The 22,483-nt window shown below is 40.4% G+C and overlaps 1 protein-coding gene across 1 annotated transcript in view; it reads left to right on the top strand.

Annotated features, from left to right (window-relative positions):
- The window catches only part of SYT9 (synaptotagmin 9), a 399,619-nt gene that overhangs the window by 43,854 nt on the left and 333,282 nt on the right, over positions 1 to 22,483 (top strand). The window contains exon 3 of the mRNA XM_055548766.1: positions 18,913 to 19,075. Within this exon, the coding sequence (XP_055404741.1) occupies positions 18,961 to 19,075 (115 nt within the window). The 5' untranslated portion in view covers positions 18,913 to 18,960. The remainder of the gene's footprint in view (positions 1 to 18,912; positions 19,076 to 22,483) is intronic.

Here is a 22,483-nt window from a genome sequence, read left to right as displayed (position 1 = left end):
TTGTGTCCGACTCTTTGTGATCCCATGGACTGTAGGCCTCCAGGTTCCTCTGTTCATGGAATTCACCAGGCAAGAATACTGGAGTGGGTTGCCATTCCCTTCTCCAGGGGATCTTCCCAACCCAGGGATTGAACCCAGGTCTCCTGCATTCCAGGCAGATTCTTTACCATCTGAGATACCAGGGAAGCCCAAGAACATGACAGAACCTCAATTCAGAAGGGGAAGGAGGAGGAAGCAGGTCACAGGTCTGAAACTTAAGAACTGAAGGACTCTGGTCACATGAGAGACCTTGGGGAAATGCCAAAATCAGGTCATGTGAAAAATGTATGTTATGCTTCTCTTCCTGCTTGAACTAAGTTTTAAAGAATGTAACCTCATTAAGTAAAGTAAAATCCAGACATATGGTTTATCTCTGGAAGAAAAATTGCTAGGACTAGAGGAGCTGCTTAAAAATAGCATTGGCCCTGTGCCCTGAGTTTCATTGACTCTCAATCCAGCTTCATCTGAGCACACCCCTCTGGGCTTATGGGTCACCAGGTCTTCATTCTTAGCAGATAATAAAACAGACTGAAACTCTCAAAGACTGTTAGATATGAGGGAAAAGTATAGAGAATAATTAGTAAATAAACAGAATGTCAAAGCATTTCATTTAACAAATCCAAGGAGGGATTCAATCCCATCATATCTGGTCTGCTGAGATCTCTACCAGTTCAGTTCAGTTGCTCAGTCGTGTCCGACTCTTTGAGACCCCATGAACCGCAGCACGCCAGGCCTCCCTGTCTATCACCAACTGCTGGAGTCCATCGAGTCAGTGGTGCCATCCAACCATCTCATCCTCTGTTGTCCCTTTCTTCTCCTGCCCTCAATCTTTCCCAGCATCAGGGTCTTTTCAAATGAGTCAGCTCTTCTCATCAGGTGGCCAAAGTATTGGAGTTTCAGCTTCAACATCAGTCCCTCCAATGAACACCCAGGACTGATCTCCTTTAGATGGACTGGTTGGATCGCCTTGCAGTCCAAGGGACTCTCAAGAGTCTTCTCCAACACCACAGTTCAAAAGCATCAATTCTTCGGCACTCAGCCTTCTTTATAGTCCAACTCCCACATCCGTACATGACCACCAGAAAAACCATAGCCTAGACTAGATGGACCTTTGTTGACAAAGAAATATCTCTACTTTTTAATATGCTGTCTAGGTTGGTCAAAGCTTTCCTTCCAAGGAGTAAGCGTCTTTTAATTTCATGGCTGCATTCACCATCTGCAGTGATTTTGGAGCCCAGAAAAATAAAGTCAGCCACTGTGTCCGCTGTTTTCCCATCTATTTCCCATGAAGTAATGGGACCAGATGCCATGATCTTAGTTTTCTGAATGTTGCGCTTTAAGCCAACTTTTTCACTTTCCACTTTCACTTTCACCAAGATGCTCTTTAATTCTTCTTTACTTTCTACCATAAGGGTGGTGTCATCTGCATGTCTGAGGTTATTAATATTTCTCCCAGCAATCTTGATTCCAGCTTATGCTTCTTCCAGCCCAGCATTTCTCATGATGTACTCTGCATATAAGTTAAATAAGCAGGGTGACAGTATACAGCCTTGCCATACTCCTTTTCCTATTTGGAACCAGTCTGTTGTTCCATGTCCAGTTCTAACTGTTGCTTCCTGACCTGCTGAGATCTCTATATTTGGTCCTAATTCATTGAAGTTTTATCTGTGTCCCTTTCTTCCTAGTTTCTGGCAAGTCTCTGTATGTCACTTTTGATTTTGACTACCGTATTCCCATCCTTCACTGAGGAACTCCAGAAAAATCTTGTCATTTTTCAGTGCAAACTATATGAAAGACTTTGTATATCTGTTATATCTGCATCTTTTGCGTATCTGTTTTCTACTTTTTCCATTCTGTTCTTTAGTCTGATAAAAATAGGTTTATTTCTCATGTGACTGACACATAGAATAAGTTTCAGGTGAGACTTTGACTCACATCCTGCTCTGCAGACTGACCCATGGCTTTATATTGCAGGCTGAGAAGTTTTAACTGTCTTCTTCAAATGGCAGGCACACTACCTTACAACTGGGTTACACACATACAGTAACAGGCGAGTTGCTACCTCATATAGAGGTCAGTTATATACATACATATTAAAAGCAGGATGATCATTCTGTTTCATGAGAGGTAAAGGGGGTGTAAGAAGAGTTCCCCTACTTTTCCACTTACAAGGGAGGAAGTACTACAGATAATAAATCTGAAAGTACAGGATTCTAATGACCTGAAGAAGAATTAAAGCCTGATCAGGAGTTCAGAGTATGGAGAAAGGTCTCCAGAGGAGGCAAAGATGAGGAAGAAACTCTAAATAACTGAAGTTGCACAATCAGGATGATTCCCATGGAAGCAAAACCGATTCTGAAGGAGAAAGCTCAGATTAAGGAATGTCCTTGTCAGGAAAAAAAAAAAAAAAAAAGGTGTCATTTGGTGAGCTATAGGTGTTACTATTTTCAGGAAACTGAGGAACAACTGAATTTCACACCAGACGATAGCCACACATCCCTGTGAAAAATCTGGCTATGAGGAATTATGAGAATTAGGAAGCAAAATACAACTTGTTTCCCCAGGCTTGGACCCTGGGCCCTAATGCTGATAATTCTTATAAGTTGTACTAGAGGACACAGTTTAAAAGGAGCCCTCATCAGGCTCCTTCTTAGAAACCCAAAGCTTCAACCTCATAATTATCCGCATATTAGAACAGAGTAGCCCTAAGACCACTTACTCTTTTGTTGAAGTGGAAAAGAGAGGAACCAATATATGGGGAATCTATAAATCTACAGTGACCATTTATCCATATTAAACGTGGCCCAATTAATGGTGTGGATCCAAATATTCAAAACAGTTTTCTCCTTAGCAGAAAGAATTGAGAAAACTCCTTGTTGGTATGAGAGTAGTTTTAAAAATTTTACATTTCTCTTTACAGTTCTATTCGTAGTCTAGCAAGAGGCATGGATAAAAAGGATGTTCTGGTGAATGCTTGTTTTTAATCATGTTAATCTAACCCATGCTAGTTCTCTTGGTAATACTTTACTTGACTGCTCACCAATTCTTTGTTTCCTGTACAACTGTTTCTCTGTTTCTCCCTCTTATTTCTAATTTTTTTCTCTTCTTCAACGTTTGTTTTAGAGTTAGATTAAAATCTCCTCTTGTGATAGTGAATTTGTTGATTTTTCCCCTATAGTTTCAATAAATTTTGGTGTATATGTCTTAAAGTTATATTATTAAGTACCTGCAGTTTAAAATTTTTTATGCTTTCCCAGTGACTTGAAACTTTTATTAACAAGTCAAAATAAAAATGAGAGATCACAGATACATGCATCAACTAAAGACAATGCTGAGAAAAACATGCAAATTACAAAAGCGTACAAGCAGTTTGATTCCACAAACATAAAATTCAAAGCCCTGAAAACTGTATTGTGTGTTGTTTAGGGACACATGTACAGGTGGTTAAAAGCCTCTGGGAAAATATAGGATATTGGTAACTTATGGGAGAATAGGAAATGTTATGATTAGACAAGAGTTCATGGGGGACTTCAAAGATTCTGGTAATGTTTTGTAATTTATGTTGGTTGCTAGATGTTCAGGTGTATGTCTTATTGTTAGGCTATATGTATGTCATATATGCTTTTGTATTAAATATGTGATAAATTTAATAATGAAAATGACTAAATAATAGTATGGAAAAAGAAGTCAAACAGTTTCAAAACTACTCTGTATGCATCCCAAAAGCTGGGACAGTTTCCTCTCCGTCTGAGATTGTGAGCTATCTGCTCATAAGGTCAGGTATATCTTTAAGGTCTCAGCTGAACCAGACCTTCTAGGCCTGGCCAAGTGTACCAGGGCGACTTTTTCACTCCCATATTTATGTCCATATTGTAGGAGTTCAGTCATCTATTCTAACAGAAACAGTCTTTATTAAATTTTCAAAGCTGAAAACACTGCCAGTTCTCATCCCCATTTACGTCCTATCATTAGTATTCCACATTAGTTCCTATTTAGACAACCTGTAAAAATCAAAAGAACTAAATTGAAATGCTTACTTTGTGCTAGGCTTTAGATTTCTAATTTACATATGTTCATTTAAACTTCACAACAGTCCTGTGAAATGAGTACTGTTAGATTTTCCACTTTACAGATGGAAAAAACAGGGTAAAGAGATATTGATTTTCCCAAGATTTTTCAGCTGTGAAGTGGATCTAAAATCAGACACTCTGGCTTCAAAATCTGTAAGCTGAACAACCAAGATCAGGCCTGCTCTTACCAGTTCTTACGGTCTTTTTCCTGAACTTGCATCTGGCCAACTAAAAACAAATATCTTGGGTTCTGGCAGACTCTCTCCCAGTCCTTCAGAATTCTGCTCACCATACATTCTCTATACTACATTCCACCCTTTGTTGGTTTAGCAGTTCTTTCAGTGCTGTCATTTTACCCAAAACTTAGTGTTTCTGAGACACCATAAATTCTGGATGCTTCTTGACAACCACTGTCAGTCAAGAAGGTGTCAGTCTATCTCTCTGCCCCTTTCAGGTGAGTGAATCTTATTTTCAACTTGTGGCTCCATTTGCTCCCTGCATTTATCTTGCTGTGAGTAAACCACTACCTTTGTCTATGAATTATAAGCCACAACAATTTTGAAAATACTTAATCCATCTGCCCAGAAAGTGAGAAAAATACTGCTTGTATTTAAAAGCAGTATACTACTATTCTTATGTGCTTGCGAGAAAAGACAGAGACTGAGAGTGGACCTTCTCCTCAGATCATGTGCGTGAAGCCATCAGTTCAGTTCAGTCCAGTCACTCAGTTGTGTCCAACTCTTTGTGACCCCATGGACTGCAGCATGCCAGGCCTCCCTGTCCATCACCAACTCCCAGAGTTTACTCAAACTCATGTCCGTTGAGTTGGTGATGCCATCCAACCATCTCATCCTCTGTTGTCCCCTTCTTCTCCCGCCTTCAATCTTTCCCAGCATCACGGTCTTTTCGGATGAGTCAGTTCTTATAAGGTGGCCAAAGGATTGTAGTTTCAGCTTCAAATCAGTCCTTCCAATGAATATTCAGGACTGATTTCCTTTAGGATGGACTGGTTGGATCTCCTTGCAGTCCAAGGGACTGTCAAGAGTCTTCTCCAACACCGCAGTATAAAAGCATCAATTCTTCAATGCTTAGCTTTCTTTATAGTCCAACTCTCACATCCATACATGACTACTGGAAAAACCATAGCTTTGACTAGATGGACCTTTGTTGGCAAAGTAATGTCTCTGCTTTTTAATATGCTTTTTAAGTTGGTCATAACTTTTCTTCCAAGGAGCAATCATCTTTTAATTTCATGGCTGCAATCATCATCTGCAGTGATTTTGGAGCCCCCCAAAATGAAGTTCTGTCACTATTTCCACTGTTTGCCCATCTATTTGCCATGAAGTGATGGGACCAGATGCCATAATCTTAGTTTTCTGAATGTTGAGTTTTAAGCCAACTTTTTCACTCTCCTTTTTCAATTTCATAAAGAGGCTCTTTAGTTATTCTTTACTTTCTGCCATAAGGGTGGTATCATCTGCATAGCTGAGGTTATAGATATTTCTCACCGCAATCTTGATTCCAGCTTGTGCTTCATCCAGCCCAGTGATTCTCATGATGTACTCTGCATATAAGTTAAATAAGCAGGGTGACAATATACAGCCTTGATGTACTCCTTTTCCTATATGGAACCAGTCTGTTGTTCCATGTCCAGTTCTAACTGTTTCTTCCTGACCTACATACAGATTTCTCAGGAGGCAGATCAGGTGGTCTGGTATTCCCATCTCTTTCAGAATTTTCCACAGTTTGTTGTGATCCACACAGTCAAAGCCTTTGACATAGTCAATAAAGCAGAAGTAGATGTTTTTCTGGAACTCTCTTGCTTTTTTGAGAATCTAATGGATGTTGGCAATTTGATCTCGGGTTCTTCTGCCTTTTCTAAAACCAGCTTGAACATCTGGAAGTTCATGGTTCACGTACTGTTGAAGCCTGGCTTGGAGAATTTTGGGCATTACTTTACTAGTGTGTGAGATGAGTGCAATTGTGTGGTAGTTTGAACATTCTTTGGCATTGCCTTTCTTTGGGATTGGAATGAAAACTGACCTTTTCCAGTCTTGTGACCACTGCTGAGTTTTCCAAATTAGCTGGCATATTGAGTGCAGCACTTTCACAGCATCGTCTTTTAGGATTTGAAATAGCTCAACTGGAATTCCATCACCTCCACTAGCTTTGTTTGTAGGAATGCTTCCTAAGGCCCACTTGACTTCATATTCCGGGATATTTGGCTCTAGGTGAGTGATCACACCATCATGATTATCTGAGTCCTGAAGATCTTTTTTGTATAATTCTTCTGTGTATTCTTGCCACCTCTTAACATCTGCTGCTTCTGTTAGGTCCATACCATTTCTGTCCTTTATTGAGCCCATCTTTGCATGAAATGTTCCCTGGTATTTTCTTGAAGAGATCTCTAGTCTTTCCTATTCTACTGTTTATTTCTTTGCATTGATCACTGAGGAAGGCTTTCTTATCTCTCCTTGCTATTCTTTGGAACTCTGCATTCAAATGGGTAAAAAAGTCTTTGCTTTTCTCCTTTGCCTTTTGCTTCTCTTCTTTTCACAACTATTTATAAGGCCTCCTCAGACAACTGTTTTGCCTTTTTGCATTTCTTTTCCTTGTGGATGGTCTTGATCCCTGCCTCCTGTACAATGTCATGAACCTCTGTCCATAGTTCTTCAGGCACTCTGTCTATCAGATCTAATCCCTAAAGCCATCAGGAGTGCAGAACTGAAATGAGATAATCATGGGTGCCCATAGGTCACTGAATGAGATGAAAGATGATTCCTGGCACAATACCCGCTGCAAAAAGGTGGTCAATACACATTTTTTTTTCTTGTGAAATAAATGACTGGATGAGGCACACATCATGCAAAGTATAAACTTGGCAGAGACATGATGTCATCATGAAAGAGGATAAGAATTAACTAGATCTCTGGAGGAAACCTCTGGCTGAAATTGGAGTGTGGAAGGACCTTGATTCCTCTCTGAAATTTTATTCTCCAGAAGTAAAGAAAGAATTAAGGGATCTGGCAACTAAGGGCCTGTGATGGCTAATTTATGTGTCAGTTTGGCCATGGATTGCCCAGATATTTGGTGAAACGTTACTCTGGGTGTATCTGTGAAGCTGTGTTTGGACAAGATATAACAAAATTCAATAAAGACTTTAAAAATGCTCCACATCAAAGAAGTCTTTCACACACAAACAGTATACTAGGAAAGAAAAAAAGAGGCACATGTAGATGTCAAGGAGACTGTAGAGGGAGCTATCTGATCAGCTCAGATATTAAAGGACAATTCAAAGAGGAAAGAAGAGCATATGACTGTGAAGACTGCCTTGCGTGTACTATTGACTGAGAATTAATTTAGTAAACATTAATATGAATAAAATTGACATGAAGAAGAATGATAAGACATACAAGAATTGTGTCCAGAAAAATGGCATCCAAATATGCTAGAACTGCAAAAAACTTAAGCATAAAGAAGTGGTGGGGCTTTATTTTTAGCCATAGGCTATAATAGATCAAAACCTGATTTAAGAAAAAGCAAACCCTGCCTGAAGACCATGCTCTAATATAATATTTATGGGGACAAATAGAAAAATGTCTCTGTCCTGAGTTGTTCTGTCTTGTCTTTCAAGGTATCATATTAGGCTGAGAAGGGCTCCTCTCTGGAGAGGAGAAAGAGACTGTATAGCAGAGGTGGAGCTTCGAAAGCCCCAGCCCATCTCCAGGCTCAGGACTTAACATCCCATGTTCCAGAGTTTGTGGAGGGGATTCCTGACATACAGTTCAGTCATTTCAGCAATTAGTTTTCAAACATGTGTCCTATACCTGGCATCAAGTCTCACACTCAAAACACAGAGGTGAATACTACACAGAATAGTCTCCCTCGGAGCTTGAGGGTCTCCAGAGATGGAACAGGTACTGAGGATCAAGAAGTGTTTTGATTTCCATAAGAGGAATGAATTGGATTCCTGAAACTACAACCTTCCTGGTTCTAACACAGTCAGGCTTCTAATCAAGTTGACTCACTCCGTATCACACAACTAGTGAGAATCAGTCTTTTGAACCGTGAACACGTCACACCTGGTTTCACACTAGTTCCTAGTCCTTGTACTGTCACTATATTCTCTTGGCTTCTAGCCCTTAGTTTTGTCTTTTGATTGTAATTCTGTCCTTTTTCTCTGAATATAATGCCAAATATGGCTTTTGTTTATTTATTCAACAAATGTTTATTGAATATCTTATGTGCCAGACTCTGTTCTAGGTGCTGGGAATACACCAATGAGTAAAACAATATTCCTGCCGTAATGGAATTTGCCTTCTGGTAATGATTATCATGGTGGGACAAAATATAAACAATATATATATTTATGGATACATAGGTGTGTTTTACAGTAGTTCTATGAAGGAAAATAAAATATCTGGCTAAGAGGGACAGGAAATACTGGGGGTTACTATTTTATGTAGTGCATCAGGGAAGTCTCCTCACGTAAGTGACACTTGGACAGAGACTTGAAGGAATTTAGAGTGAGAAGATGCTTCTGTCCGGTGTGTAGCATCTCATTAAGGGGAAATGCCAGTAAAAATGCTGGAACAGACTGAGTGGAACAAGACTGGTAAGAAGTAAGATCCAAAAGACTGGTTCCAAATAGGAAAAGGAGTACGTCAAGGCTGTATATTGTCACCCTGCTTATTTAACTTATATGCAGAGTACGTCATGAGAAATGCTGGGCTGGAAGAAACACAAGCTGGAATCAAGATTGCTGGGAGAAATATCAATAACCTCAGATATGCAGATGACACCACCCTTATGGCAGAAAGTGAAGAGGAACTCAAAAGCCTCTTTATGAAAGTGAAAGAGGAGAGTGAAGAAGTTGCCTTAAACTAGGATCATGGCATCTGATCCCATCTTCGTGGCAAATAGATGAGGAAACAATGGAAACAGTGGCAGACTTTTTTTTTTGGACTCCAAAATCACTGCAGATGGTGACTGCAGCTATGAAATTAAAAGATGCTTGCTCTTTGGAAGAAAAGTTATGACCAAACTAGACAGCATATTGAAGAGCAGAGACATTACTTTGTTAACAAAGGTCCATGTAGTCAAGGCTATGGTTTTTCCAGTGGTCATGTATGGATGTGAGAGTTGGACTATAAAGAAAGCTGAGTGCTGAAGAATTGATGCTTTTGAACTGTGGTGTTGGAGAAGACTCTTGAGAGTCCCTTGGACTACAAGGAGATCCAACCAGTCCATCCTAAAGGAGATCAGTCCTGGGTGTTCACTGGAGGGACTGATGTTGAAGCTGAAACTCCAATACTTTGGCCACCTTATGCGAAGAGCTGACTCATTTGAAGAGACCCTGATGCTGGGGAAGATTGAAGGTAGGAGGAGAAGGGGAGTACAGAGGATGAGATGGTTGGTTGGCATTACCGACTCAATGGACGTGAGTTTGAGTAAACTCTAGGAGTTGGTGATGAACAGGGAGGCCTGGCATGCTGCAGTCCATGGGTCACAAAGAGTTGAACGCGACTGAGTGGCTAAACTGAACTGAAGATCCTAGTAGGAGTTTGGGCAAGGGGAGCACAGGATCAGGGGCCCTGTAAGCCATAGTCAAGACTTCAGCTTTAATCTGAAGCCATAGTGCAAGGAAGTGCTGTCATCTGATATGTGTTAAAAGGATAATTTGGACTTTCATATGGAGAATAGGCTAGGAGTAAGGAAGATAAAATTAGAAGAGAGAGCAGTTAGGAATCTATCAGAATTACTTTGGAAGGAGTCAGTGGTGGCTTGTACCAAGTAGTGATGGTAGAGGCAGGAAGAAGTGATGTAATTCTTGAGTACATTTGGAAGGTAGAGCCAACAGGTTTTGCTGTTGCACTGGATGGAGGGCATATGGAGTATTGAGATAGTATGTTCCTGGCCTTGGCCATTAGTCTTTCTAAGCTATGGCTTATTCTCACCTTCTGATGTTACCCACTTCTAGGTGCTTTGGTAGCTGACTGTTTCTACCCTTATTAAGAACCCCAGCACCCAACTCTGACCAGTGACCTTCCAGGGCTTGCTATAACCCCCAGAGGAGAATTAAACAGGTGTATTCTTCCCTTAAGTTAGAAAAAAACTAATTGAAATATCTTCCTTTGTGTCCTGAAAATGTATATCAGTGTAGGGAAAAATGAGATTAACCATGAATGAAAATGTAGCATTTTATTTATTTTTTTCTTCTCGACTGAGGAATCAGTGCTTAGGCACTTAAGTGATCATAGAATAAAAATGAGCATATAAATTTTGACTAAGGAGGAAGATATCCTAAGGAAAGTGAACCTGTTTCTATATCAAGTTAAACAAAATAGAACATGTTTCAGAAGCAATCTTTTGGTGTGGTAATGAGTTTAGCCCAGAAAATGCTGATTCTAGCAGTAGTCTAGTGATTACAAAAGAAACTAAGTTTTGATGCCTGTTCTAATTTTTAACAGTAAAAGTACCTGTACTACCCCTACTTTCTCCCCTTGTACACCAATTGGAACCCAGGCCAGGGTCTTTTAAATAGGCGCTGAAGATGGGATTACCGCATCCCTGGGTCAGACTGGGGGAACCTAGCTTTGTTCTTGGTTTCAGCTGCTACCCAGGTGGCTTGCCATTCCCATACATGAACAGGAGCTGATTAGCACTCCAGTGCCCTATTTAAGGTTTCTGGCTCCAGAGAGAAGCTATTTTGAAAAGTGAAAAGATTACACTCTGATAATAGACCAGAAGCTTTACACATGTGGATGGCTCATGGAGGATTAAAAGAGCAGGCCCAGAATAAATGCAGCTTGCACCTGAGAGAACAGTGAGGGTGACTGCTCTCACACTGATTGTAGGGGCTGTTTGAAGGAAGTTCCCTGCTCGGATCACGGATGCCTCTGTGAGCTAACACAATGGCGGTTGGTTTAGCGGGCCAATGTCTGAACCAACTACTGTCTTCTCGAGGAACCAATTAGACCACTTCATACTCCTTTGATGTTTCAGGGATCTTAGGTCCTAATTGGTAGATTCATCTCTCCAAAATTTGATCTTTTTCTAAATGTTCCTGCATGGAAACATTTCCCCAGGCTCACTAATCATCTGAAGAAGTAGATGACTGGGGAAATTCACACTTGTTCTAATTAATTTAAAACAAACATGTTGCAGATTATAATTTTGTTACTAGATTCCCTAGAAGCTGCTCCTTAGCTGCTCATGGTGGGACTGGGCCTTTACGTTGTGTATGTCACTTTTACGTAGATCAAGGTTTTGGAAGACTAGCTCACTCTGTTGTCACAATAAGGGTGGGTGGCAAATTTCTTGGGCTGGAGAGTCAGGCAGGATGGCCTCTGCTGTCTCAGTTTTCAGGCTTGCGGAACTTGGTGTCTGTTTGGTGGATCTGACTACCTGGAAGGCAGACTGGGCTTTTTTGGGGAAGCTTTCTGATATGCCTGCATTGGTATGAAACTAGGTAGTCAGGATTTGCTGATCACAAGAGATTTGTGATCCTGGGACTGCCCTTGTGGTCCAGCAGTTAAGACACCATGTTTCCAATGTAGGGGCCATAGGTTCAACTCCTCGTCAAGGAACTAGGATCCCACATGATGTGTGGTGTGACCAGAAAAAAGGTGTGTGATCCTTTGAGGAAGTATCTCCATGCCTCCAAAGTTGCATATTATGACTAGTTACTATCCACAGCGGTTTTTTTTGTCCTTGTCTTAAAATTTGAGAGTTAGGAGGTATCAATGGTGTTAGGAGTCCAGGAAGGAAACATCAGAATATACATCCCTCAGTTTCAGCCATAGTCAAGAAGGAAGCCACATAGGTCTGATGGATACAGTGAGAGCTACTCCTAAGGCCCTTTCAGTGTATTTTACTCCATATGTCTGAGCATGAACTTGAGCCCTTCCTAAGCAAGAGTGGCATGATTAACTTCTAAGTAGGTTTTAATTTTTTTAATAAACATTAAATCTTTTAATAATGTTAGATTTACAGAAAAGTTACTAAGATGATACAGAAAGTTCCCATATATCCCTGAACCAGTTTCCCCTATGTTTATTTATTTATTTATTTTTCAATTTAATGTATATTTTATTTATAATATGTATGTATAAATATTTAAACATATAAATGCTTTTTTACATACATAGTATGTTATGTAGATCTTTGTTATAATTATTATATAATTATATAAAATAACAGCTTCTTAATATGCACAGTGAGTTATCTTGGGAACTTCCAACAGTTTCATGAAGAAAAAACCAGTGATCTATTTATGGTAATGGTAGTTAAACTGTTTGCAGAACAAAGAAAACTTGAATTAATTTAGGTTAAAGAAGAAAAGTTTTTTCTCTTTAAAATTTGATCAGTGAAGACTTATGCAAAATATTGGCAGTAGAATTTTGCAATGTTTGCCATTCTTTTTTTTTAAGTTTTTACTTTTTTCTTTCTTTATTTTTGGCTGTGCTGGGTCTTCTTTGCAGTGTGTGGGCTTCTCATTGCAGTGGCTTCTCTTTTTTTTTTAATTTTATTTTATTTTTAAACTTTACATAATTGTATTAGTTTGCTGTGCTACATTTTGCCACAACTAAGGAGGCTTCCCTGGTGGCTCAGAGGATAAAGCATCTGCCTGCAATGCAGGAGACCCGGGTTCGATCCCTGGGTTGGGAAGATCCCCTGGAGAAGGAAATGGCAACCCACTCCAGTATTCTTGCCTGGAGAATCCCATGGACAGAGGAGCCTGGCGGGCTACAATCTGCAGGGTCACAAAGAGTCAGACACGACTGAGCGACTTAACACACACACAAGGAGCTAACAAACATTGTGAAATTACTGTTAATTCAATTCCACATTGTTTGGATTTTATCTGTTTTTTCCCAATGTAGGGTTTCTGAATCATTATTTATGCACACTATGCATTGGAGAAGGAAATGGCAACCCACTCCAGTGTTCTTGCCTGGAGAATCCCAAGGACGGCGGAGCCTGGTGGGCTGCCGTCTATGGGGTCGCACAGAGTCAGACACAACTGAAGTGACTTAGCAGCAGCAGTTGGTAATGTACTGTATAGTGATGTCTTTGTTCAATTTTGGGCTTCCCTTGTAGCTCAATCGATAAAGAATCTGCCTGCAGTGCAGGAGACCTGGCTTCGATCCCTGGGCTGGGAAGATCCTCTGGAGAAGGAAATGGCAATGCACTCCAGTATCCTTGCCTGGAAAATCTCATGGACAGAGGAGCTTGGCGGGCTGCAGTCCATGGGGTGGCAAAGAGTCGGGCACGACTGAGCAACTAACACTTATTTACACTTACTTGTTCAATTTTGTTATCAGTGTTATATCACCTCCATAACCTTCTAAGCTTTGCAACAGTTTAAAATGGATTGAAACTGTTTACTGACTAATTTGAAAGAATTGACCTGTGAATTTATGTGTGTCTTAGTACAGTTTGTTGCTGTTCAGTTGCTCAGTCATGTCTGACTCTTTGTGACCCCATGGACTGAAGCACGCCAAGCCTCCCTGCCCTTCACCATATCCTGGAACTTGCTCAAACTCATGTCCATTGAGTCGGTGATGCCATCCAACCATCTCATCCTCTGTTGTCTTTCCCAGCATCAGTATCTTGGCTAATGAGTCTGTTCTTGAAATCAGACTTTGCAAAAGTATTGGAGCCTCAGCCTCAGCATCAGTCCTTCCAATAAATATTCAAGACTGATTTCCTTTAGGATTGACTAGTTGGATCTCCTTGCAGTCCAAGGGACTCTTAAGAGTCTTCTCCAACACCACAGTTCAGAAGCATCAATTCTTTGGTGCTCAGCCTTCTTTATGGTCCAACTCTCACATCCATACATGAGTACTAGAAACCATAAATTTGACTGTATGTACCTTTGTTGGTAAAGTAATGTCTCTGCTTTATAATATGCTGTCTAGGTTGGTCATAGCTTTTCTTCCAAGGAGCAAGTGTCTTAATTTCATGGCTGCAGTCACCATCTGCAGTGATTGTGGAGCCCAAGAAAATAAAGTCTGTCACTGTTTCCATTGTTTCCCCATCTATTTGCCATGAAGTGATGGGACTGGATGCCATGCTCTTCATTTTTTGAATGTTTAGTTTTAAGCCAGCTTTTTCATTGTCCTCTTTCACTTTCATCAAGAGGCTCTTTAGTTTTTCTTCACTTTCTGCCATGAGGGTGGTGTCACCTGCATATCTGAGGTTATTGATATTTCTCCCGGCAATCTTGATTTCAGCTTGTGATTCATCCAGCCTGGCATTTTGCCTGATGTACTCTGCATAGAAGTTAAATAAGCAGGATGACAATACACAGCCTTGACATACTCCTTTCCCGATTTTGAACCAATCTGTCATTCCATGTCCAGTTCTAACTGTTGCTTCTTGACCTGCATACAGATTTCTCAGGAGGCAGGTCAGGTGGTCTAGTATTCTCATCTCTTGAAGAATTTTACAGTTTGTTATGATCCACACAGTCAAAGGCTTTAGTGTAGTCAATGAAGCAGAAGTAGATGTTTTTCTGGAATTCTCTTGCTTTTTCTATGATACAACCATTGTTGGCAGTTTGATCTCTGGTCCCTCTGCCTTTTCTAAATCCAGCTTAAACATCTGGAAGTTCTCGGTTCACATACTGTTGAAGCCTAGCTTGGAGAATTTTGAGCATTACTTTGCTAGCATGTGAAATGAGTGCTGTTGTATGGTAGTTTGGAAATTCTTTGGTATTGCTCTTCTTTGAAATTGTGACAATTTGGGGAAAGTTATATCCATTGAGACAGTGGCCAAGGGAGGAACATTAGTAAACTATCCAGGACTTTGGCCCCACACTTCCATGGAATCCCTAGTTGAGGTATGCTGGAGCCCTTGGGGAATTCTCCTCTAGACCAACTTGACCTGTGCTTATAGAAAGCAAACTGAAATACCCACTGAGCCTCTTCCCACAAAATAATCTGGGGTTTTATATCTCTTTGGTAAAGAACAGCCCCACACCAGAGCTGTGTTACTGGTGAGAAAATAACAGAACAAAAACAAAAGAGAGTTTGGTCTAATGCTCAGAGAGCTTATTCTTAACCTTTTAAGACTCAGGATCTTTCCTAGAATTTTGATTCATCTAAAGTGGGGCTCAGATTTTACATTTTATACAAGGAAGATGGAGATGGTACTGCTGGTCCAGGGACCACACTTTGAGAAATACTACCTTAAGGCATGTTTTGTATAGAAAAGCCACAATAAATACTTATTATTTCTCTTTATTTCCCATCATTCTAAATAATAATTCAGTTCCCTAACAGCTTCCAAAAGAGATCAGTGATTTCTATTTTCGTAGCATTGTGAACTCAAGCATTGTTTCTAACATATTTAACACATTTAATGTGTTTTAATGATTTCCAATATATGTTTTCTTTTTGAAACTCAAGTTGTTTCATATTTGGACTTTGAAGGCTTCTTAAAGTTGATCTGTGTTCTTTTGACATTATCCATCCCAACAATCTTTGAAAATTTTCTTATTTTCAGGTACCAACAAAATGCTGTAGGTTCATCTTATCCAGAGTGAAGTAAGCCAGAAAGAAAAACACCAATACAGTATACTAACGCATATATATGGAATTTAGAAAGATGGTAACAATAACCCTGTGTACGAGACAGCAAAAGAGACACCGATGTATAGAACAGTCTTATGGACTCTGTGGGAGAGGGAGAGGGTGGGAAGATTTGGGAGAATGGCATTGAAACATGTAAAATATCATGTATGAAATGAGTTGCCAGTCCAGGTTCGATGCACGATACTGGATGCTTGGGGCTGGTGCACTGGGACGACCCAGAGGGATGGAATGGGGAGGGAGGAGGGAGGAGGGTTCAGGATGGGGAACACATGTATACCTGTGGCGGATTCATTTTGATATTTGGCAAATCTAATACAGTTATGTTAAGTTTAAAAATAAAATAAAATTTAAAAAAAAAAAAAAATTTAAGACCCCAAACTTGAATTCACTTTTCCAAAGAACTTGGTTCCTTTTCATGTGAATCTGTATTATTTTTGGCCATTATTCTAATTATAAAACCATATTGTCATTACAGAAAGTGTGAAAATGTCACATTAAAGAAGTAGATCAATAATCCAGTCATTTTAAAACAACTACTGACATTTTAATATGTTCAGTTCAGGTCATTTTACAATGAAATTCTACATGAAATTACATTATGTAAATATATATAAAGTAATATCTTAAATTTTTCATTTTTAAAAGAACATGCATAATGATTTTCTTATCTCATTAAAAACTTTCATGAGCATCATTTCCAGAGTAGTATTGTGTCACACTATATGAACTTACCATAAATTCTTTAGTCATTCTCCAAATAAAGGACTTATTTTTGAAAATTATGCTTCAAAGAACAGCTGTATGCTTATCTTTCTTCCCATTTTATACTGTTTGTTTTGAAAGAATCTATTCTCACACGCTGATTCTCACAAGAATCAATGGGTCAGAGAATATGAACATATTTCAAGTTCTTAAAATCGAGTTGTTGTTGTTCAGTTGCTAAGTCATGTCCAACTCTTTGTGACCTCATGGACTAAAGCACTCCAGGCTTTCCTGTCCATCACTGCCTCCCACAGCTTGCTCAAAGTCATGTATATTGAGTTAGTGATGCCATCCAATCATCTCATCCTCTGTTGTCCCTTTCTCCTCCTGCCTTCTGTCTTTCCCAAAATTAGGGTCTTTTCCGATGAGTCAGCTCTTCGCATCAGGTAGCCAAAGTATTGGCGCTTCAACCTCAGCACCAGTCCTTCCAATGAGTATTCAGGATTGATTTCCTTTAGGATTGACTGGCTTGATCTCCTTGAAGTCCAAGGAACACTCAAGAGTCTTTTCCAGCACCACAATTCAAAAGCATCAATTCTTTAGCACTCAGCCTTCTTCATGGTTGAACTCTCATATGTGTACATGACTACTGGAAAAACCATAGTTTTGACAATATGGACCTTTATCAACAAAGTGATATCTCTGCTTTTTAATATGCTGTCTAGGTTTGTCATAGCTTTTCTTCCAAAGAGCAAGTGTCTTTTAATTTCATGGCTGTAGTCACCATCTGCAGTGATTTTGGAGCTCTTTTGCTATTTCGATGATCCAGTGGATGTTGGCAATTTGATCTGTTTCCTCTGCCTTTTCTAAATCCCACTTGAACATTTGGAAGTTAGTGGTTCACGTTCTATTGATGCTTGGCTTGGAGAATTTTGAGCATTGCTTTGCTAGCGTGTGAGATGAGTGCAATTGTGCCATAGTTTAAACATTCTTTTCGTTTTCTTTCTTTGGGATTGAAATGAAAACTGACCTTTTCCAGTCCTGTGGCCACTGTTGAGTTTTCCAAATTTGCTGGCATGTTGAGTGCAACACTTTAACATCATCTTTTAAGATTTGAAAAATCCTACTCTAATCCTCATACTATAATCTGTGTATAGGAGGCTTGCGGTTCCTCCATGTGGCCACATGTGAGTGGGGCGCCATCCTCGTACTATAATCTGTGTGTGGCAGGGCCCTTCCCAGTTCTGCTCATTTCTGACAGGCAGTTGAATCTTGCATATTTGGAGGGGGTAATCTTTGTTGAGATAGTCTGTGCTAAAAACCGGTTGTCATTTAATAATCCACAGGGGCCAGAACCCTGTGGTGACATTCAAAAATGTCACAACCAGAGCCCCAACAAAATTGGCCTCTGGCCATTCTGTCTGAACCTCTCCATTCTCCATCTGTAAAACAGGCAGCCCTGTAATAATAGAAGGATGAAGTCATCTCAGCATAGGAGCACAGTGTGGGAGGAACAGGCTCAGAACTCAGCTTGTGCCATGGAAGCTGTGCTTCATCCTCTTCGTCCTCTTCATCCCCTCAGTGGTCCTTCCCTCCCCTTGACTCTACTTTCTCTGTGTGTCAGCTTCCCTCTTTCCTCGTCAACCCTCTCTCCTGAAGTCATTCAGTACCATTTCCACACCCTTCCTCTTCCCTCAGGGGACTCCCTGCATACTTCGGGATGCAGAGTTTCATTCTGTGCATTTTGCAAACTCCAGTAGTGTCTGGAGTTCCTCTAGTGTGCTCAGTGCAGTTACCTTCTGCTCAATTCTGTGCTGAGCTGGGAGGGTGATGTGGGGTGAGGTTTAACTTTAATTTCCTAAAGAGAAAACTAGATTTTCTTTTCTACTATTTAACTTAACATGCAGACAAATCAAGGTCAGTGCTATTTGTGTTAAGGGCCTTACAGTTGATGGTACTCTGAGAGAGAAATAATTTGTGTCAGCATGACTTGGGTCTTGTCCGTCTTGAAATGATAAACGTCACTATTATTGTGTTAAGGAGCATTTGGCAGTCTTGGGGCCTGGCCTGCTTTACAGAAGGAACCACAATCCCCTTAAAGGCCCTTTCCTTGCTATGCAGAGTGGATACTGCCTGTTCCAGTTAATCTGAGCATCAGTTCATCTCCCCTCAAAATGGCATCCTCCCCACCTGCCACCAAGATAAATTGTGTTCCAGAGGATTGTCAGTCTCTGTATTTGCTTTGGCTCATTTACTGCTTGTATTTTTGTACAGACACTTTTTAGGGGGAAAATATAAGTTTAATTTTGCTTGTATAAGTAGATAACTTACAAGGTAGATAATTTGGCTTTATGTAGTCTTCTGTTTCTACTGATGGAAATGGCAGTTGCAAAAATTTTCCTAATTGTGAGCAAAACATTTGGATGGTTATTTAAAAAACCAGTAGATTTACCTTGCCCTGGAAATAAGTTTAAAAGGACATTTTTTCTCTCTTTATGTAGCTAAGCAAAAGCTATGGTCCTGTCTTCATGGTGTGCTGAGCTCAGAGGATGATGTGGAATGATATACATGAAGAGATTCATGGACAAGAAAACTCCTGGAGTCCAAACTTAAGGCCAAGGGCTGGAAATGAAGCAAATGGCACCAGACAGGAGCTCTCCCTGGGTAAGTCTGGGCTGCAGCTGAGAGTGCAGCATATGCGCCTTGAGTGGGTTGGGGGCTCTACTTGCATCTGTGGTAAAGTTGGTTAATGCAGCAGGTGCAGCCACCCCAGCAGCCTGTGAAACTTTGGCAGAAAAGACTAAACACGTGATTTTGAGCTGCTCAAGTTATCAGCTTGGGATCCAAGATGAAGTGCTGTGGATGTGAAGAAGCTTAATAGAGATTGTTGCTGCAGCTGTAGACAAGCATCCCTCTGGTTTTATGAAACAAGTGCTAGAGTATATGAGGCAGTGGTGGAAGAGTAGACATTGTGGGATGATCATGTTTTCGTGTTTGTGGAAGCAAGATGGATCCCTTCAAACTGAGCGATCCCCTGGTGTTCTTGGACATTTGAGCATCGTGTGGGGTTCAGTGGGGGAGAGACTCGATTTCTTAAAGCTCTCAAGCCAGAAATCTTGGATTTCTTCTTTCCCTTGCCCTACTTCCAATCTGTCAATAAGCCCTAATGGTTCTACCTGTAAAATCAAAATGAATTCATCAGCATCTCTTTACTTCTGCTTCTATGATGTTAGATAAACTGCTGGCATTGCCTTCTTGGTTACTAAGCTCCTGACTGCTGTTTCAGCTCTCTTCCCTGAAACAGTATTATTATTATTATTCACTGTCTATACAGAGTTAACTTCTAAAAATAAAGATCAACATTGTCATTTGCCTACTAAAATGCACCAGTGACTTAACATCCTGCTGGTTATAAACTCAAATCTCCTTACATTTGCCTATAAGAACCTAAAGATCTGACACACTCTCCAGTCCCTTCTCTTACCATTCTTCTCCTTGCTCTCTGCACTGGAGCCACATGACATTTTGTTTCAGGAATGGGAAAGTTCAATTCCACCTCAGGGCCTGGGCACCAGCTGTTTCCTTTGCCTACATTGAGCTTCTCCCAGCTCCTAAGTGTCTATGTCCAGCAACAGAGAGCCTTTCTTGGACACCCAACTTAAAGTAGCCCCATTTCCATCATTCTGATATTTTCACATTAGCGTTTGCAACCACCTAATAGTTGCCAACAAAGGTCCGTCTAGTCAAGGCTATGGTTTTTCCTGTGGTCTTGTATGGATGTGAGAGTTGGACTGTGAAGAAGGCTGAGCACCAAAGAATTGATGCTTTTGAACTGTGGTGTTGGAGAAGACTCTTGAGAGTCCCTTGGACTGCAAGGAGATCCAACCAGTCCATTCTGAAGGAGATCAGCCCTGAGATTTCTTTGAAAGGAATGATGCTAAAGCTGAAACTCCAGTACTTTGGCCACCTCATGCGAAGAGTTGACTCATTGGAAAAGACTCTGATGCTGGGAGGGATTGGGGGCAAGAGGAGAAGGGGACAACAGAGGATGAGATGGCTGGATGGCATCACCGACTCGATGGACGTGAGTCTGAGTGAACTCCGGGAGTTGGTGATGGACAGGGAGGCCTGGCGTGCTGCAATTCATGGGTCGCAAAGAGTCGGACACGACTGAGTGACTGATCTGATCTGAATAGTTTATTATTTTTACCTTCCTATCTATCATCTCTCTAATCTAAGCTAGCTACTAGTTTATGGTATAATTTATGGGGTAGATGAATTAATATTTGAATAGTGGCTAGCTGTGAACTAATTCACTAAGCATTTCTGCAAGTGTTAGACTGTAATACACAGGAGTGAGGGTTTTGAATGGATCCTCAGATCCTGAAACAGTGCTCAGTACATAGTAGTCATTCAATAAATATTTGTTGAATAAATGAAACAGCTGAAGTGAGTAATCGAAAAAAATAAAGAGGATAGACTCATCTTTATTCCCTGAGCATATGAAATGCATCTTACCTATCACACATATTTAAAATGTTTTAGTGTTTCCCAGGTAATGTGCAAGTGCTCTTCTAGTGCCTCTTTTAATACTTACAGCAGCCATCTGAGTTACATACTATATTATTTCCATTTTATAGATGGGGAAACTGAGGCTTAAAGAGATTAAGTGAAAGTGAAGTTGCTCAGTAGTGTCCGACTCTTTGCAACCCCATGGACTGTAGCCTACCAGGCTCCTCAGTCCATGGGATTTTCCAGGCAAGAATACTGGAGTGGGTTGCCATTTCCTTTTCCAGGGGATCTTCCCGACCCAGGGATTGAACCTGGTCTCCTGCATTGTAGCCAGGCACTTTACCGTCTGAGCTACTGCTATTTAAGTCAAAGAGCAGCATATTTGATCACTTGATGTTATCTAGTAATCTGTGACTATGGTTTCATTCCAGACCCAGAGGGATGGTATGGGGAGGGAGGAGGGAGGAGGGTTCAGGGTGGGGAACACATGTATACCTGTGGCGGATTCATTTTGATATTTGGCAAAACTAATACAATTATGTAAAGTTTAAAAATAAAATAAAATTAAAAAAAATAAATAAAGTTATAATTTTTTAAATAAAAATGTATGTCTTATAGCAATAAAAATAATCATAATTATAGAATAATAAATGGCCAAAAGCATCTTTTCTTGCTTCTTTCCTGTTCTGGGTTGAAGTACTACCTTTTGGCACAAACAGTTATCAACAAATGACCAGATTATAAATATCAAATATGGGAACAGGACTCTGTCTGCTCCATTATATATTGTTTTTTCAGCTTTCAGGAAAGGAAGAAATACAGTGAAATAATCTCAAGTTAAAGGGTATGATAAAGAGACCTAAAATAATTACTAATCCCTTCCTGTCCAGTAGGAAAAACACTTAAAAAAAAATTCTGGGCCCCTTTTGGAGGCAGTTTGGAGGTAGTGTGGGCCCCTTTTGGAGCACCTAATTCCACAGGGTGCTGGGCTCCCAGGAGCAGCCTGCTTTGGAAGGCAGCCCCGCAGCCAGCTTTCAGTAGGCCTGGCATTTGTCTCCTTGTGTCCATCCCACTGGGTTCCATGAAAACAGATGGAGTTGATTCCTAATCGACCTGCTGTGCTTGGGTATGATGCTTTCAGACATGAAATCTTGATTAACAGCAAATGTTAATTGAAGCAGTGAATTATTAAAGTGTTTTTCCATAAATGATAAATGTTGTTGGCTCTTTTTCCTCTTGTGATATTTTGAAACTTTCCAAAAAGTTGCTAGCTTTGTCCAGGGAAAATGGGAAGTGGTGGCTGCATTTGATGGCATTTGTGGTGACCTGTTTGTGCTCTGTGGCCAGGCTTCACTGGGGATGAACCACCTTTTCTCTTGGAATCACCTCAACCAAACAAGGAAATCATCTTTCCCTTAAACACAGGATTCTGTCCAAATGAGCTCATCCAGCCTCCTCCCTTCGGTGCCCATTAGCTGATGACTCCCATTCTTTACCTTTTCCCCTGAGCCCCAGACTTATAAACAGCATTATTATTTGACAACTCCACCTGATCCCCCA

This window comes from Bubalus kerabau, chromosome 15 (genome assembly GCF_029407905.1).
Source record: "Bubalus kerabau isolate K-KA32 ecotype Philippines breed swamp buffalo chromosome 15, PCC_UOA_SB_1v2, whole genome shotgun sequence".
Classification (NCBI taxonomy): Eukaryota; Metazoa; Chordata; class Mammalia; order Artiodactyla; family Bovidae; genus Bubalus; species Bubalus kerabau.
The sequence above is the reverse complement of the archived record's forward strand: the minus strand, read 5'-3'. Positions and strand labels throughout refer to the sequence as shown.